Genomic DNA, 18734 nt, shown 5'->3' with positions numbered 1-18734 from the left:
AATGCATATACAGTTTTCCTGGTAGGACTAATGTGTGTCATGGCAGTTGGGAGGATACAGATGAGGAAATGTACTCAGACAAAGGAGATTTAATGTTAAATGCTCACTTGCTGTCTGCAAGTAATTAATGGAAATCTGCTAAGCATAACTGGAATTATCACGAATCATGAAGAGAGTCACAGAAAAACCATGGAAGATGCCAGTGAATCAGGGCTTACAAAATATCATCCAGATCATCCATTGTTTTGGTTCACTAATGAGACATAAACTCAAAAGCACCTTAGCATCTCAGTGCTGGGAGTGAAAGGTCCACAGCAAACCAAACAAAAACAGGGCTCTGGGCATTAGAACATTTTTTTCCCCGTTTTTTATGTATGACAGGAATTCCATGGAGCTGGAAAAATAAAAGTATGTAAAATCCAATTTACATCAGAGGCAGCGTAGCTCAGAGAATAAAATGCCAGGTTCAGGATAAGTTGCTCCTTCCCCTGTTTTGCTGACCATCTGAGAATTTGCTGGAATTGGTCATGGCTATGGAGCCATAACAGGCACACTCCTCTTAAACATAAGATTTCTCATTTTGGCTTTTGTAAGGCTAATTACAGTGTGGATTGTTTTCTTTCATATCCACGTGACCCCTTGCGCCACATCTCTGGAAGACAGGTGGTTTGGCCAGGTATACTTCTGTAGCAGGGAGTCATCAGGAAAAGAACGGCAGAACAACAATGTGGAAACATGGAAGGAACTGCTCTGGAGAAGGAGGATATCTGTGATTAGTTTCTATCCTTTTGGCTGGTCAAGATCTTCAGGGATGGCAGGAGTCAGGAACCACATAAACAGACCCAGAGAAAAGTGCCATTCAGAAGGGCAGATGTCTTCTTAATCTCAGGCTTGCGCACACACATCCTCAGTAAAGAAAGAAATCAATAATTTGTCTCACAATCGATGGCATGATTGCAAGATACTTTATGCAACTTGCTCCAAGAGTGAGATGACATATGTTCCTCTTACATTTGTCACGTTACAGGATGCATTTGAATTTTGCAAATTTGTGAGAACTCCCTAGAAAATCAGTGAATTAACTTGAACAACTGCATGTCCATATCTGTCATGTCCTCTGCTACCAGAGGATTCTGGCTTCAGAAATAAACCTTGAAACCAATAAAACCTTAGTTTTGCTGAGGGAAAAGTCAGTCTGACAGAAGTAAAAAATGAGTCCGTGGTTGTTCTAGAGCCCTAGCATTATCTCTGGGGATGTCAGCTGCGCTGCAAAGCAAACTCAGCCCAGTAGAAAGGGGCACAGGACATGAAGACTGTGATAGGTCGATGAATGCTGCATGCTCCCTCTTCCCTTACCATTCCAGTATCATTTGCAACACCTCTAAATGCAACCTGATGTACTCATGTTTTCCTTTTCAGTGTTCCTTATTGATCCAGACTTTGCTTCAGTCACTATGAAGGCCTCAGTCATTGCAATCTTCTTTGGTAAGTACAACTGATGTGATGCAATTAGTAGTTAGTAGGCTTGTACTCCCCTGTTCTGGCTGATCAGTGGCTGCTGGCAAAGTAAGCTTTGGCACAGCTTTTCAGAAATGGGTCACCCAGATTTCCTGACTTTTGCATAGAAATATGTAATACTAATTACTCAAAGAGATTTCTAAATGTCTGACCATAGCTAGACACAGTCTACATCAGGTGTATCACAAGGGCTGAAAATATCTTTAACTTAAAGAAAGGAAAATCAGCAATTAGTTTTGTATTGTGAGCATCTTCTTTTCCTCTGAGTTCTAGAAGAACACAGTTTTCTCCAATCAAGAAGGTTCCAAAGCAAAATGTTTATAAATGTGTCCTCTTTTCTTTCTCCTAGTAGTCTTTTTATCTCCCCAACTTCCTAGTTACTTAATGCACAGAGATGTTGATCTGCTGGCATCTCTATCACACCAATTACATTATTGCACCACTCATGGAAACAGTTGGCTTTTTTGTTGTTTTCTGGATTATTTAGACTCAATGGCACCTTTTGATAATGAGTTCCACAGAAAAATATGTGATCTGTTGTTCTTGAATCCCCTTTAGAAAGCTGACATTTTGACTGGACAAGTTAACCAACAAGCAAAAACTTAGATGTGTCATTAAATATTCCTATTTCATTTTTTCAGCCAGTTGATTAAAACTTGGGAAATCTCATGCAGAGGAGCTTGTGGTGACTGATGGTGGCAGTCCACCTTTTTCTTGAAACTGTGTTTTTTTTGTTCCAGGTGTACTTCTTACATGTACATATGCAGCTAAGGAAGCCACAAAGAAGACCAAGAAGGCTAAGCTATGTAAGTAAGTGATCTCATTAAAATGCTTGGCTGCTTTACAGCAAGCAAGACTGATGCACAAAAATGTCTGAAGTGATAATCTAGTAACTCTTCACAGTTCTTTACAGAGTCAATGGAAACATACATTAAGTAAAAGTTATTCTACTGAATTAAGGTGTGATACTGGTCCATGAGTAAAGGGGACACTGTGTATTTCAGTATTAAAATGTGTCTTCATTTGTCCCCACTCGCCATAAAGGGTCATCATAAGGCTTTTGAAAGAGATCTAAATATGTGAAATGAATCTGCTGTAATATAAAGCATATGTAGTTATTTAGCATGAGAGAGGTTGTGTATGCCTTACGCACGAGGATGCAGAACTTTCAGTCCTACAGTTTTCATTATTTAGTCAAAATACAAGTATGCTGGGAGGTGATGATTTATGCCCTGTGCAAAGTAAATTGTACCCAGAAAATAGTTTTGAAACTAAGGGGAAGATAATGGGATGTGGCTGCAGCCTAGCATTACAGATGGCACAGAATTCCAAGAGCACGGAGGAGATTTGGGAAGCATCATGACTCCTGTGTGCATGGTCATTCCTGGTCTCTACTCACGGCCACCTCTTCCCCTACTGCCTCCTTCCTCAGTGGTAACCACAGCCCAGGTATCCACATTTCTTCCTCTCTCCATCAGAGAGGCATATCTCCATTAAAGAAATAAACACTGAATATCAGAAATAATGCTGGAGGATGCCTGCTTTGCAGAGGGTTGGAGTGGATGATCTCCAGAGGTCCCTTCTAACCCCTGCAATTCTGATTCGGTGAATATCCTCAGACTTCTTCATTCCATCCATACAGCCACAATCCTGGGTACAAGGCTTGTTGTATGTTATACTGTAGATGCAGAGGACACAGACATTTCTTGTATCACAAAAGCATTGGTGTAAGAGCATAAGAGGAGGACATCCTTTTCATTCAGTTACTCATTCTTCTATGACAAGATCATTCAGCTATGAAAACATTCAATTTGACTTTACCAAGATTTTGCTCTCACAGACATACCTCAGATTGACTGCGATGTCAAGGCTGGGAAGATAATAAATCCAGAATTCATTGCAAAATGCCCTCCAGGATGTCAAGATGTAAAATACCGTGTTTATGGCACAGACATTTATGCTTCTTTTTCCAGTGTGTGCAGTGCTGCAATTCACAGGTGAGTGGGTTAAACTAAGCCAGGCACCCAGAGAGAATCATCACTCGTGATTTCAGGTCCTTCAAAGTTCCCAATGCCTTGTAGGTCTGTTTGCAGGCTGCTGTTCTGGTGGAAAGCACATGTGAAAGATTGTGCGTGTTACTATGGATCCAGCGCTGACAACTCTATTCCTACTGAAATCAGTTGTGTTTGAAGGTGTTCCTCAGCTGTAAAAGTATCTTGAGATTTGCACATCTCAGACTATTGAACGATTCTCATTCAAGTGGGATGGAACTGCTGCTACTAATAAGGTTTCAGAAGAAAAGACTGACTATCATTGGCAATGAAAATGTACAGCTCACACACTCGTGGGACTGGTTTTAATTCTGCGGATTTGAATTTAACTGGTTTTGATATCAAAGGCTGAGTAATGTGCCTTTCTGCCACAGAAGGAAATACTGGCCAAAGAAATGTATAATGAAGATTTTATAGCACTAATTTTGCCAAATTTAATTTGTCATGCAAAAAATGTGCAGATATTTTTAATGGAGAATCACTTCACAACCAAAACACTGCATTGCAAGCAGGATGCAAAGGCAAGATGCATTCAGATACAAGTGCAGGAAGAACTTGTAGAGTCTGATTGACATCTTGGCTTTATTCAAAGAGTTATCACAGTGCTTCCAGTTCTGAGAAATATCTGGGAACTTGAGTAAGTTTGAATAGTTAGGACTTTGAGACTTAGTACCTTATTTGAAAAACAATTTCCCTTGATATTGTGTAAGAGAACTGTAGCAGCACTGAGAAAGTGTAAGTGCTCATGAATCTTTGGTGACATCAGCTGCTCTACCGGTGGGAATTCTCTGCCCTCCTTCCTTTCACAGTCCCATCCCATGAACTGCTTTGGCCCTGTAACAGCCATACTTCAATATGACCTGCTGAGATGGAAAATTGTGTTAATGTGTTAATGTGAAGCTTTTAATTGCCATGGAAAGCTGTTTCTAAATATAAAATGCAAAACATTAGCTTTCTTAATTCAAGCTGCCTGGCATGAATTCTCACTTGAACATGTAAGAAGACAAAAGCTCTGCTATAAGGGGTGATGCTTGCGAGGGGACAGCAGAGCTCTCCCTGTGCTGAGGTCCACTGCCCAGGGAAGGACTACATGGTACTGAGTCCCACTACAAGGCTGCACCCCTGGGTGCCACTGGGCACAGGACTACCATATCTTGGCTACAGCGGCCACTGCTCAGCCCTGTGCTTTGGTGATGGCCTTCAAGGGCCTGGCTTTCACACAACAAATTCTTCCTTTGGATATTAGTGCATAATGAAAATTTTGTGGTCTGCAAGCAGAACTTGTCCCAGTGGAAAGGTACAAAATACTGATAGAGAATGCAAATTCTGTTGTAGTCCGAATGCCAGTTCCCTATATTATTGGAATGAGAATTTCAGTTTTCCCCATTTGCCAGCTGAGTTTGGCTAGATTAACTTACATGGCACACCTCCACAGCTTCCAGTAACATTTTGTTCAGCTTACTCTGGGCTGAAGTCAGAACCAGAACCACAGTTTTCTGTGGATAATACACACTGAAAAACAAAGAAAACGTTAGTTTTTGAAAAAGAACAAATCAGGAAAATGGGAGGTTTGTCTTTGATTAGTCTAAATTATTATTGTTGCATGGCTGGCCCTCCAACTCTCAAAGTGCATCTACAGATGTCTACAGTCATGCAGTCATGCTTGTAGGAATTGCAAGGAGGGCAGAAACTTGTCCTTCTGTGCAACTCAGTCAGCCTTAAGCACTGACCTCGTAGATCAGTGGCAAGAAAAAACAGAGACTGACAGTGCTGTGCAGCTGACTGCTCTTCTGTGTTGATGAAGTACAATTTTTTCTTAGTAGCAGATTCAGTGGTAGCTTGGTAGCTTCGCTGTAATTCCTGGCTTAAAAATGGAAGTAAGCACCTCCTACCTCTTGCACTGTTTAACAGTTTTTGTGGCTTGGGGGAGAATTCCCACCTTTAGCTACTATGTTTTCCCCTTGCAGTGGTGCAATAGACAACACAGGTGGGAAGATCCTTGTTCAGAAGGTGGCCGGCCATGCTGGGTACCGGGGGAGCTTCTCCAACGGAGTTCGGTCACTGTCATTGCCACGCTGGAGGGAGTCCTTCCTTGTCTCAGGTACTGTGCTGAAGCACCTTGGTTAGTTTTTATTCTGGGCTTCTTATGGAGACAGCAAAGTGAAATACACTCCATTGGAGCTATGCACTGCCCATTGCAAGTGACAGGTCTGCATTGAATGCCTGTGGGCATCCCAGCTCCTGCTGTTGATGCTTAAAGTCCAAGCCTTGGGAATGGTGGGTGGGTCTTCCCTTGCATTTGCTCCCCTGAAAAGTACTGCAGCCAAGCAAGTTAAGGCCCTCAGCGTGAGTTTATGTCCACGTCTTCTGAAGTGACTTGTTCCAGTGCTGCCACTCAGACTCTGCAGTGAAGCTATATAGTCTGTCTTGCTCTGGGATGTGAAGGTTTCCTTCATGTGTAAAGGAACACATTTTCAGTATACCTGTTGGTTGCAATGACCAAGGTTCTCTGAGTTCCTAAATAAAATTAAGTATGCATAGTTTAATGATATATACATTTCAAATAAAAAACTGTCAACCCATCTCAAATCTATGTACAAGTACCATTTTGCATTTGTACAAAGCACTGAATTAAGAAATTCTATTGCTGTATCCCAAATAAGTTATGAAATGCTCCCTTCTCTCTTAGCCGGAACGTTGTGATATCTACCCAGCACAAGGAAATACATTTAGTACTAATTCATTCTTCTCCCCAGTACATACAACAGCTCACTTGGATTCAGTGATGAATGTCACAGATGTTTTTGTAGATTAGATCCCCTTTGCACCGGTTTCATATTATCTCAAACCTGCCTGAACTCATTCTGCCCATACCAATACAGGGTCTAATTTACTTAACATACAATTTGTAAATCCAGCTTCTTGCTTCATCCAGACAAGGGACCATCTCTTGCTGGTCTACACTTCTGAAGGTTTGGGATAGGTATGACCAACTGATATTAGTTAACTACATCATTTCTGGAAAAATCAACAGCTCAAGCAATGGAACAGCCACTAAAAATAAAGAAATGTTTTCATGTGAAAATTAGTGGACCTTATTTAATAAGGTCTTAGAAGCTGACCAAATTAAACTGCCATCTGGAGTTTGCATTAATATATTTGGATGCACTTTTTACAGCATTTTACCATGGGTACACCACACCATGAGAAGGATTTATTTTGGATGAGTATGGCTTTCCTGGAATAGCTGAATTGCTACTTGTACTTGCTGCTGTTTTTTTTCCAACAAACAGTACATTGTAATTCTGCTACATAAATAGGAAATAAGATCTTTTTACCTCAGCAGCTGCTGTTTGTCATCCTATAAAACTGCAGGAATTTTTGATTTGTAGTAACCTATCTTTACTCTTAATTAATGGGTCACTATGACAGATGATACTAGAGAAAGTTAGAAATATAGGTAAAGAGAAGATGAAAAATCTGCACACGTGTAGGCATGATGAGATTTGTCTTTCATGCCTCAATTTCAAGCATGTTGACCTAATACTAATGCAGTGGAACTACATTACAAACTGCTTCAAGCATAAATCTAACATAACATAGTATATTTGATATCACTTTTCACATACAAATAAGAAGGAAATTCTTACTAACTATACCTGCAGAAAATGTGGTAATCTTAGAGAGAAATTCAGAAGACTAAACTCTCAGGAAGGCTGTGCCAACAGTTTATTTCCAGTTAGGATATTGTCATCGAGAGTTTCTGATGTTTACATTATGAATAAACGTCCACACAAAAGAGCATGGAGGAAGAATCCTTAGGAGAGCCAGGCAATGAGGTGGCGTGATTTAGGAGCAGTGGGGAACAAGGTCTGCCCCCTGGGATTAAAACAGCCAGCACACCAGGAGGTATGCAAATGCACTGGTATTCACTTTCAAGCACTGAAATGCCTTGGCACTCAGCTGAATGGCTCCATTCAGCTTAGGGGGAGTTTGAAGCGAGTGGGTTAAGAAAATAGAGTCCTAAACCTCTGGGTTTGCTAATTGCAAATCGGCACAAGAGGGTGAGCGGCCACCATCCCATGGCTTGTACTTCAAACAGCCAGAAGATGAGGTTTTCAACTCACATGTAAACCCATTTTTAAGTATACTAAGCAAACTCTGACCTAGATTCAACTTTTTCCAGATGACATATCAGTGGAAAAGGCAAATTACCATAGCTCCAGAAAGCAGGGCCACATCCAGGTCAGGCTTCAGAGCTACCATTTGGCAACATATGGGATGCAAGCTGATGTTTATCAAAAACCACAGAGTCCAGGAGTAGCCAGCTTCCCTTTGGCAGACAGCTTATTTGCACAGTGAAAGTCTAAGTTTTCATGAGAAATCAGATTAGCTCTAAGATAAGATTTTTATGCTATTGCCAGATCTGTGTGCCAATAACTTACCTGACAATTCTGAACTGCTGGGGATAAAGAAATGCATTTAGACATCATCTACAGTCATATATTTTTTTCACCTTTCTGCCAAATTTTGAAAAGAACTCCCTACTCCTGCTTAGCTACTGAGGCCAGTTTTGCCTCTGGAAAAAGTGGAAGTGAAGATCTGCTGTCCTTAACTTACGCCAGCTTCTATGGGAAACCCAAGAAAAAGGAAAAAGCTCTTTCCAGCTTGTCCATGCAAGTTGCCAGCTTGGCTTCTGAGGGAGCTGTGTTGACTTCAGTGGAGCTACTCTCAAATTATACCAATATAAATGGGAGATGAAATAGATCCTTACAGAATTGCCCTGTTAGTAACTCAAAGCAACTTCTTCGAAGTAATTCAAAGTAACTTCTTTATTGATATCTGAAATTTCAGAGAGGAGTAAAACAAAGTGGCTAGAGACATGCAAAGGGACATGAGAGGGTCAGCCTGCTCCAGCACTCAGTCTGTACAGATGAGTTCTGTTAACTGTTGTTGGTCTCTAACTAGCCAGGATGACAGCTGAATGTTCATTGAAAAGAACCATTGAGGACAAAAGAGAAAGCAATCTTATCATCAAAATTCAGGTTTTGCAGGAAGTGAAGGTAGGTCTAACCGGAGGTGGTCCAGACGCATGACATATCACATCATTTTGTAGAGAGTCACCAGGGAGTGGAAGTCCTTATCTATGCCACATCCAAGCTTGCACAGTTATGCTTTTTCCAGCTCCTAAAGAGCAGAGCAGTCTTATCCACACTGAGCTTCTCTGCAACATCTTACATTCAATGATATAGATATGCATTGAGAATATAAAACTGTCCCAAGAAATGGAATTGTACAGCTATATGAACCAATAGAGATGGCATCTGGTGTGGCATTATAAAGATTTGTCTTTTAATGCTTAAATGGGAAACATACCTCATTGTTTTAAGACAGGACTCTCATTTTAGATCTCAATATAGCTACCATATGTCCCCACACACAAGCAAAGCCTTCTCTCACTGTTATTACTGCAAAAGATCATTGCCAGAAATGGCATGTTGCAAAAGCAAGGTCTGAAAAGAATGGTGTATGCTTGACAAAATGAATCCCACATCAAATACACTTTCTAATTCAACTACATATTTGGTAGCTGGAAAAAAGGCAACCCAGGGAGGCTGTGGGTTTAAGTGCAGTTTATACAGATGTTCTTCAGGACTGATTCTTTCATGCCTAACACCATGTGAGAGCAAAAAAATAAACTGAGTGACCTCTACAAATCCTTCCCAGGACAGTATTTACATGCTTTCTATCTTTTCTTATTATGCTGGGTTTTAGCATTGGTATTTTTAGTGTAATGGTTTTGAGATTTCTCCATCCGATGAGAGAAATCCTCAGGAAAATGAGCTGGACAGTGAAAAAGTAGGATCTGATTCTGAACACATATGTTAGATGGGAGGGTTTTCTGTGATATTTTACAATGATTGGTTTTTTTGTTTTGTTTTGTTTTTTGTAGAGGGCAAGCCAAGAAAAGGTGTGACATATCCATCAACTCTTGAATTCTCTTCCTCAAAGAGCACAGCTGTTAAACCTGGCAAGTAATTATGATCAACTTCCCCTTATATCTATTCAGAACTATCTGTTATAGCATCTCAATTGTGTAATAAAGAAAATTCAATAATTGAGACTCTGAAGATAATGTATCCCTGATGTTCATCAATGTTACTATCTCATTCAGTTTTCTTGTGATATTTATGTTAAGCATACAGAATTATCCCAGACAATTTCTATTTTTTGATCTTATCCAGATTTACAGGCCTCTGTTCCCACCTACTTTCCCCCTTGCTTTAAATCTGTGAGTATGGTGTTCTACTTGTTCTATCTGAAGTAAGTCTTCTGTGTTAGCTTTCACTTAATGCTACTTGTGTTATCTCTTGGAACACTTGATGTGGAGAGTACAGTAATACATAATATTAACAATACAGATGGCAGTGCTCAGAAACTTTAGATAAGGACCATACGGTAAGGAGTTACTCTATAACTTGTTTCACCTGCCTCCCATTCTGTCAGATTGAACTCAGCTTAAATAATATGTGTCAGTAATTCTACATCAACATATACGTACAAATCTGCACCTAGTGGAATGTAATGCAAAGGAATTGTAAACTAAAGGCTGGGCTTTGAGTGATGTACACTCAGGCTGAACAACTACAATGTTTAGATGCCACTGTGCATGTGAAAGCCTAAAAATGAGGAAAGATATCTGTACTTTCCTTCCAAGGACCAAAGAATAATGTATAGGAGAAGAGTAGGACTCCAAACAACAGCCATGCCACCTTGGATGGATGCACCCATTGACAGGCATTTGAATGTATGGGAAAGATGCACGTCATTACATCACTCTCCACAGTGAATAAGCTCATGAAGACTTGAACTCAAAAATACCCAAAGAGTCACGATAGAGAAGTGTAGTAGTAAAAGATATTCTCCCCTCTCCCCCCTATTCCCGAGGAAAAGTCTGCAATTTACACAGTTATGAAAAAAAGCAAACTGTCATTTCCACGATGAAGACACTTCATATACACTTGAATATCAGCTACTACCTAGTGTAAGTCTTGATCAAAAACTTATGAAAGGAATTAAATTATTTGAGATGAGTAAAAATCCCTCTTTCCTTCTAAGTGAGCTCATAACATCCAAGATTTGGCCCCAAGAGGATCTGACAATGTCAAGCAAGAAAGAACTACATCTGAATGTGAATTAGTGACTGAAATACTACATGCTAGTTGGTATTCACCAGACAACCTACACACACCAGGACCCTGACTCACATTAATCTTATGAGGATTGGTTTATTAGTGGTAAAACCCCGTGTTTATTGCTCACTTCAGAAATTCTGTTGACATTGGCAGGAGCTTTTGGGCAGTCAGATGTCTAAATGAAGCACCGAAAACATGCGGCGACTGCTGTCTAGAGGCATTCATCCATCACTTTTTCTTTCCTAGCAAGGAAGCACTGATTAGACTAACCAAACTTTGTAATGCTAGGTGGTGGGATGTGTCCCTTTGGGGACTGATAACCTCCTAATGGAAAACTTTATTTTATTCCAGACTGCATTTCTTAATGTGTTTCATTTTGCTTCAGAGCCTAAGAAGCCAGAGCAAGACCTAAAAGTTCCAAAGAGTGCAGCCACATCTGATACATCGGGGAAAGCCTCGGAACAAGGTAGGGATTGGAAATCTTCATGTCTTTTTCTAAAGAAACTCAATTACATTTTCAATCTCTTGTTTCACTGCCCCTGGACTTTCTGCTGTAGCATAAGCTCGCAGGTTTCTTGCTCCATGCACCCAAAGTTACAGAAACTACTGCTGTATCCACTCCCTGTTTCTGCAATACTGTCTTGCACAGGAAAAATCCCTTTACCCTCTCTCCTCCTTTTCTTAGTGCAGCAGCATGGAGCAGGGTACCACTCAGCCCAAAGAGAGTCATTCACACTGGTTTTTCAGCTGAGTTGTTTTGTTTTTCTTCTGAGCTTGCTTTCAGCATCATCCCATTAAAATTGACGGAGATCTGAGTTTTTCTCTGGCTGGCATTTGGTGGTAATTAATCCACCAGACAGTTTCATGGTGATGCTTTCCAAAAGGGAAACATCCAGCAGTAAAATGCAAGCTTGTGCTGTGTTGCAATGAAAAGGCTGCATGAAGGCACACCACTCCATTTTAGTGAACACAATCTGTCAGGCCATCCCTGGAGACACAGGCAGGGAGGAGAGAGCAGGGATGAGATGAACATGGAATATATTTGAGGGTGACTTTAATAGATAGGTGATAGGTAAAAGATGAAGACTCTTCTAATATGCTGACTGGAAAGGACTAGAAGCACACTAAAAATTTTGCATAAAACTATTTAGGGTGCACATTTTTGCAACTAGAATTGTCTCTGTTCTCATGACAGACCATTTTAAAAGCAGTAGCAACTGCCAGCTGAATCAAAGTGAGCTGAAATGGGCATGCCTGGGTGCTGCTCTCACCACAACCCTAAGACAAAGCTCTCCTGGCTCCTGCTCCAACCCTGTCCTGAATCTCAGAAACCCGTCCTTCTGCCAATAACACTTTGGTGTGGTAGGCATTGACTACTTCATTCTGGTCTATGACTCAGAATTGCCATCTTTTATTACCAGATGTCTGTTGATTTCTATTTATACAGATTTTCAAAGAGTTCAATTATATTGAGAAAAGATGACAGCAAAACAAAAACTGCAACTTCAACTGGCTGTTTGAACCCCTGCACAGACCTGAGACAACTGTAAGGCAGAGTTTCTCTTTCAAAGCACAGAAAGTGTAGGGGAAACACTAAGTCTATGACAAGCTGTTGTCAGCAACTCCAGCGTTACACAGGCACATGAGCTATTCATTCACTCAGCAATGGAGGCTCTAATGGGGTCCAGAGATGAGGATGCTTGTAGACATCCTAAGGAAAACATCACCATCTTGGTTGCCTTCAACAGCAATAGTCATTAATGATGTTTCTGTGCCACATAGGATGTAGCAGAGTGACTGTATCAATGTTCCTACAGGGGACACAGTCCACAAGGTGTATCAGACATCACCGGAACCAATGCCAACCACACAAATGGCAGCCACAACACCAACCCCAACGACCACAACCACAGATCCTTTCAGCACAACACCAAAGCCAACCACACCTGCAACAACAAGAATCACAACAGACTCAGCTGTAGCCAAGCCTCGACCTGGATTGCACAGGGTCAGGGATACAGGTCAGTAGTACAGATGTTTTCATTGCTTTCCTCCTGACTAACAGTTCTCCTAAAATTGAAGGAACAAGACACTCAGTTGAATATACCATTATTTAGTCGATCATTAGTACAGCGGTTCAACGTAGGCATATTATGAGTGGATAAAGAAATTAATTCCCGCCCATCTGCTGGAATTAGACTTGTAGTATAGTCTCTGAGACACATATGGAAATGTTTGTCTAGCATCAACTCAATGTAGTTAGATTCCCCAAAATAAGTGCTCATCTTCAGTAAGTAGAGCAATTACAGCTCGTCATTATCTTTGGCACCTATACTGATTCTTGCGGGAGGAACTTTTCCATCTCTAAACACTGTCATGATTTTCAGGTATAGTAGTCAACGGTTTCCTTGATTCATATCTCTGGACTGAATGTTCATCAAATAGGTTAAGATTTAGTTTAGATTTAACTCTGTGATAACATTCACTAAATGGAAGTCGTAATATATGTTTTTATAATAGCTCTTGGATTTTAAGGATGAAAACAATGTGAAGGAATCCCCCCTGTATAATTTTTTCACACCTGGTTTCCCCCAATCTTTTCTTCTCTTCATTTATTTTTATTCATATATATTGGTGTCTTTTTGAATGGTTCAGTAGATGAAAATCAAAATCTCTTATTTTTAGGTTCTAGCAGTGTCCACCCTGCATATTCCTCCGTGGCAGCAGCAGCATCAAGTAAGTACAGCAGGGAAGTATGTGCCACAAGGCACGCAGTGTGGTGTATTTTAAGGCAGCAATGATTCAATAACCTTTCAAGCCTCAGCAAATGCAGTGGTTGAATACAAGTCTGTATTTAAACTGAAAAATATATGCTAGGCCTGATACGTCAGAGATGTTGGTCACCAAGATTCTGGGGAATCCTTTCTAGTGAATAACTGCAAGTGACAATACCTGCATTGACAAATGCTGGATTTTGCAACTCTTGAGAAGAAGTTTGTGCTGGAGTCAGATTTTCCTGTAGCATCCTCCTGTCATACTCTCTTAAAGGAAAATTTGATTTACTTGTAAGATACATAGTACAGACAGTTGCAATGCTATTTAAACTTAGGGCTGAGAGCTCTGAAATGCCAACTTTAGTTTTTGTGAAAACCTCAGGCTGTGGTTCCGAGCCTGACATAAATGTGATGCTATTCCTGGCACACCACTTGTGTTTTTGACAACAGAATTGTGCCCATTCAGAGCTCTGCAGCTTCATCCAGAAGCCTGCCTCCATTCTAGCCCACAGGCTGCAATGCAATATGTAGAGGGGTTTTCTCATACAATGGGTAATTGCTCAGTCGAGGATGGGAGAAGTTTGCAAGTTTCTGAGCATGACACTATTTTGAGGGTTGTATAAAAGAGATCTGGATTGGGTTTGTATAAAAAGAGAGCTGGAAGATTTCAAACTATTCATACTATTGCTATTTTATACTATTGCTATTTCTGAGTGCCTTGAGCTTGGTTCTACTCTCACACATGTAAATGTGGCTGTACCTGTAGCTGACTAATTCAAAGCCAGAGTACTGTTTCAAGTGGCCTTGTAAATACAGACACTTAGGCAATCCCAAACTAAGGCAAGCTTTCAGGCTCAAAGTTAATTCTCTTCCTGTTTTTTGGTACGTACCTATCTTGGGCATGAAAAGAGCACCCAACTCTATACTATGCTGCTGCATAAGCAGATCTCACTCTCCAGAACCAAGAAGTTATCTTACACTGCCTGCAAATTACCTGGAGACAGAGCTAGAAGCCTACAAAGTTTAAAAGCCTAGCAGGTGAGAGCCTGTTATTTCCCAAAACAGGATCTCTTTGCCTTTTAAATTTTCATGGTCTCTCAGGACAGCTCACATAAATCCCATCAAAGGGCTTCCAGTACTCTGCGAATGTTCAAATTTGGGTAATGCATACATTATTTGCTGCCACTTAATTTTGTTATATGAAGCCTGCAAGTAGCAGCAGTTCTTGTTTTCTTAGACAACCATTACAAATTATCTCGTTTATGATATCTTATTGAGAAATATCTCATGGGTCCATTGTTCTCGGAAGTCAGCTAAAACATTCCTACTAATTTCAGCAGGCTTTGAAATGTTAACAAGCTTCTGAAGAGCAATTAATGAAAAGAAAAGCATGATAGAAGACAATCTTCATCTGCAAATGCTTTGAGAATTCTGTATTTTTGAACGGTGGGAGTTTAATGTATCAACACAATCACATTAAAAAAGCAATGAAGATATTTCAGACACATGAATTCTCCCACATTGTTTTTGTTATTGTTTCATTATTTACAGTCTGCCTACTTGCTTGTATCTACTTGCTGGCTCTTGTCTCAGATAGTAAGCTCTGTGCGGAAAGTGATCTGGTCTGGGTTTTGTTTTGGTTTGTTTTTAACATTCTTCACACAACTGGATGGCATTGAAATAGAAATAAGAACAGATAATGAGCTTGAGCAATAGAGAAACAAAACTTATTAGGGAAAGCAAATCACAGCAGTAACTAAAAACAACCTAAGTGCAAAGCAGAGACGATTAAAGTCGTACTCATAACTGAAGTGAATGTTAACTAATCTTTCTAGGCAGAACAAGGCAATTTTTCTTTAAGCTGACTTAAAATGTAGAGTTTTAACATCTGAAAATGGATATCAACGAAAGCTTTCTGTCTGTGAACAACTAACTCTCATAGCAATAAAATAAGATTCAGGTAGCAGTAGTCCTCCACCAAACATGAGATACAAATGACACTTCTTCATTTTGATGTCCACTTAGGACAAGTTCAGACTTCACAAGGAAGAGGACTGAATACAGGTACCTATTGAACCAACTAGCTGAATCTTTATTACTAGAATGCTAGAAAACATTGTCTTTCAGTTCTATTTACTAACCAATGCAATATTTTCAAAGGATTCAGGGCCACTTCCACATCTGCAAGTAACAGGAATATTTTGCGACCCAATGCAGGTAACCAATCACTTTTCTTATTTCTCCCCATTACTCACCTCTAAAAAGCAGATATTACTGTAGTTATTGCACAGCAATAGCATAACTTCTAGAAACAAAAACAAAAAAGGAATGATTAAACTTAGAATTGTCCTCAGAACAATATCCTAAACCTATTTACATAGCTACTTTATAATACTCGCTAATGCAAAATGTCAGGAGAACTTTGTGTCTTGGGGTCCATAGGCCTAACCTCAAGAGAAATCATAGAATCACAGAAGACTTGGGTTGGAAGGTACCTTAATGCCCGCCCAGCTCCAACCCCCTGCTGTGGGCAGGGCTGCCCCCACCACCAGCTCAGGCTGCCCAGGGCCTCATCCAACCTGGCCTTCATTGCCTCCAGGGATGGGGCTCCACAGCTTCTCTGGCAGCCTGTCAATTGCTTTCAGTTTCCAGCTCCTGTGCATGGTCAGCATCTCAGGACCCGCTGCTTGTTGCTACAGTGCACCAGAGAACTACAGTATCTACTAACATTCAGACTCCTTTCTTCTGCTTTTGCCACCCTCCCTAAGCTTGTAAATTCTTTTTTTTTGGGGGGGGGAGGGGGATCTTATTTGTTGGTGGTGTTTTTTCTTTCTTTCTTTTTTCTTTTTTTAATCCATCTTCCATTTGATCTGAAAACACATACAGAAAAGTAGTTTGGTGCCCCCTCATCCCTGGAGATCATGCTTCTCTATCCTGGCCAGATGACATCTAACGTCCATCTCTCTCTCTCACACTGTGCAGGTATACAGCGCCAAGAGCCTGTTGCCACCTTCCGCAGGCCTGCCGGGTCTCCAGCCCATCTGGGTGAGCCAGACTGCTAGGTGCAGGTTTTCTGCTTTCTTTCATGGTTCTAATAAGCCTAAATTAACCCATATGCTGCTCTGCAGACCAATTCTCTGTGTACTGAAGGGCCAACCAGCAACTTCCAGAATGAAGAGTCAGTGGACAGCTCGTACACTAGTGAGCTGTTGTTTCAGGCTGCGGGAATCAATTTCTACCACAGTGTTTGTAATTTACCTTATTTGTTAGTCAAAATGAGGAACAAAACCCCAGCCCTGTGCAATCTATCAGGTCTATGGTGGAGCTAAATTTTCTGCTGTTCCTGTCATTCTCAGGAACCTCCAGGCTGATTGCGACATGGGGATTGTCTTAACAATGAGGGTAGAAACATCACTGATGCATTTCTTCTTTCCCAGCTGTGCAATTCACCATCCACTTCATCAGCAAACAGCCCTTTCAGTGGCACTCTGGAAGGCTGCTGGCAACTTCATGTGGCCCCAGAGCACTCAGGAGTGCTCTATTCTGTTACTTTGCTTTAACACTATTTCTGTTTATTTCAGTCCCTTTCTGTTCCTTCATTTCCATCCATGTTTGTCTTTCTCACGTTCTTTTGGCCATACCAATATCACAGCCTTTTCTTTCTTTTTAATCTCATAATTGTTAAATTGTTATCTTCTCTCAATCCTCTTTGTCCCTGTCAAAATCCAGTGCCCACCATCACAAGGGAAACAGGTGGGCAATATGTATCCATGCAGAACAGCAGAGCAAACATGTTGCCTGTAAAAGTGCCTAACAAAGCAGCGCACGAATTATATTACACCATGTACAGGAGGGAGAGCGTGGTATGGCAGGGAAATGGGAAGAGCCCTGTGATGTGCTGACTAAGCCTCAGTCTGTCCAAATCTTTCCCAGAGGAGCAGAGGAATGCTGTGCTGAATCTTGTTTAAATCAGTCACAGTTTGTTCCCACCTTACGTATCTGAAGACTTCCCAAGACAATTGCAAAGCACAATTATTCTGTAACAAACAACTGTTTTCGCAGCCACAGAGCAAGAGAAAAAAATCCCACAAACATATACTTGTTGTATTCCCTACAAGCCGTGATCTTTTCTCAGCCTGGGTCCTGGCAGCTCAAATGTGCTGCTTCCAAGCAGCCAATTTTTCTCACGGTCAAAGGGAAATTCCTGGACAACTCCTTGCTTTCTTGGAAAGGAGAGCTGTTTTTCTTGATCCTGCAAAGCGAGTGCACACTGCTCAGCAAACAACAGCTATTGAGCTGGGCTGTCAAGAAGCTTCCTCTATTCAACTCAGGTTAGCAAAAAGATTTGCTTGGAAAACACCCATCCTGACACACCATTTGTTTGCTTGACTTCTCCCTGCCTGCTTTCAAGAAGGTCCCACCTCCTCCAACTCCTTGACAATTATAGATCTTTTTATATTTTTTTAAAGATCAGTCTTGTAGTATTTTAAAAATCAACCTTGATTTTTGTGGGCATTATCAAGCAAAAAAAGAAAAAGCCCTAGCTACTTAAAAGAATACTCTTTTTCCTTTCAAAGGAACATTTAATTGATAGCTTGCTCTGTGATGTGTCTAGGACTACATCCAAGCATAGAGCTTTTGCCTGGATTCATGAATCACTCAGAATTAGTGCATTCTTCATCTCTGCAGCCAGATACCCAAATCCTCGGCACTTGTGCTTGTCTTCATTCAGTTCTTCTCACTACAGAAAGTTTTCAAAGGACATGAGCCGTGGCAAGACTGCTCAAAGAAGTTGTACACAGCTCTTCCTCATTATCCATACACAGGAATTTGGAAGGACCCACAGTTATCTAGTCAGTTGTTCTAGAGAAATCTAGAAAGAGTCCACCATTGCTTCTACTGACAAAAAATCAGTCTTTTCCTAGAGTTACTGAAAAGCATGACTTTTCTGAGGTTATGTAGTCAGATAAGCTAGAGGAGCCTGCACTGAGGTGGCAATCTCACAGAAAGGTCAGTGTTTCATTGGCTGGAGGACATTGGTAAGCCCACAGCTCCCTTTTCGTTTTTCCAGACCAATATATGCTTCACCCATTGGCTGTAATCTGGAGGACGCCAGTCACCAGTCTAGTTGGGGAAGCATTACTTTTTGGAGGACTACTTCTGCAGGCTCCAAAAACAAACAACTGGGGACATAT

The 18734-nt window shown here is 40.8% G+C and overlaps 1 protein-coding gene across 1 annotated transcript in view; it reads left to right on the top strand.

Annotated features, from left to right (window-relative positions):
• VIT (vitrin) overlaps positions 1-18734 on the top strand; it is a 30357-nt gene continuing 11623 nt past the window's right edge. The window contains exons 1-11 of the mRNA XM_010706862.3: positions 1-1485; positions 2259-2324; positions 3359-3515; positions 5537-5670; positions 9523-9600; positions 11151-11231; positions 12583-12786; positions 13451-13501; positions 15565-15603; positions 15700-15756; positions 16522-16584. Of these exons, the coding sequence (XP_010705164.2) occupies positions 1386-1485; positions 2259-2324; positions 3359-3515; positions 5537-5670; positions 9523-9600; positions 11151-11231; positions 12583-12786; positions 13451-13501; positions 15565-15603; positions 15700-15756; positions 16522-16584 (1030 nt within the window). The 5' untranslated portion in view covers positions 1-1385. The remainder of the gene's footprint in view (positions 1486-2258; positions 2325-3358; positions 3516-5536; positions 5671-9522; positions 9601-11150; positions 11232-12582; positions 12787-13450; positions 13502-15564; positions 15604-15699; positions 15757-16521; positions 16585-18734) is intronic.

Source organism: Meleagris gallopavo, chromosome 2 (assembly GCF_000146605.3).
Source record: "Meleagris gallopavo isolate NT-WF06-2002-E0010 breed Aviagen turkey brand Nicholas breeding stock chromosome 2, Turkey_5.1, whole genome shotgun sequence".
Classification (NCBI taxonomy): Eukaryota; Metazoa; Chordata; class Aves; order Galliformes; family Phasianidae; genus Meleagris; species Meleagris gallopavo.
The sequence above is the reverse complement of the archived record's forward strand: the minus strand, read 5'-3'. Positions and strand labels throughout refer to the sequence as shown.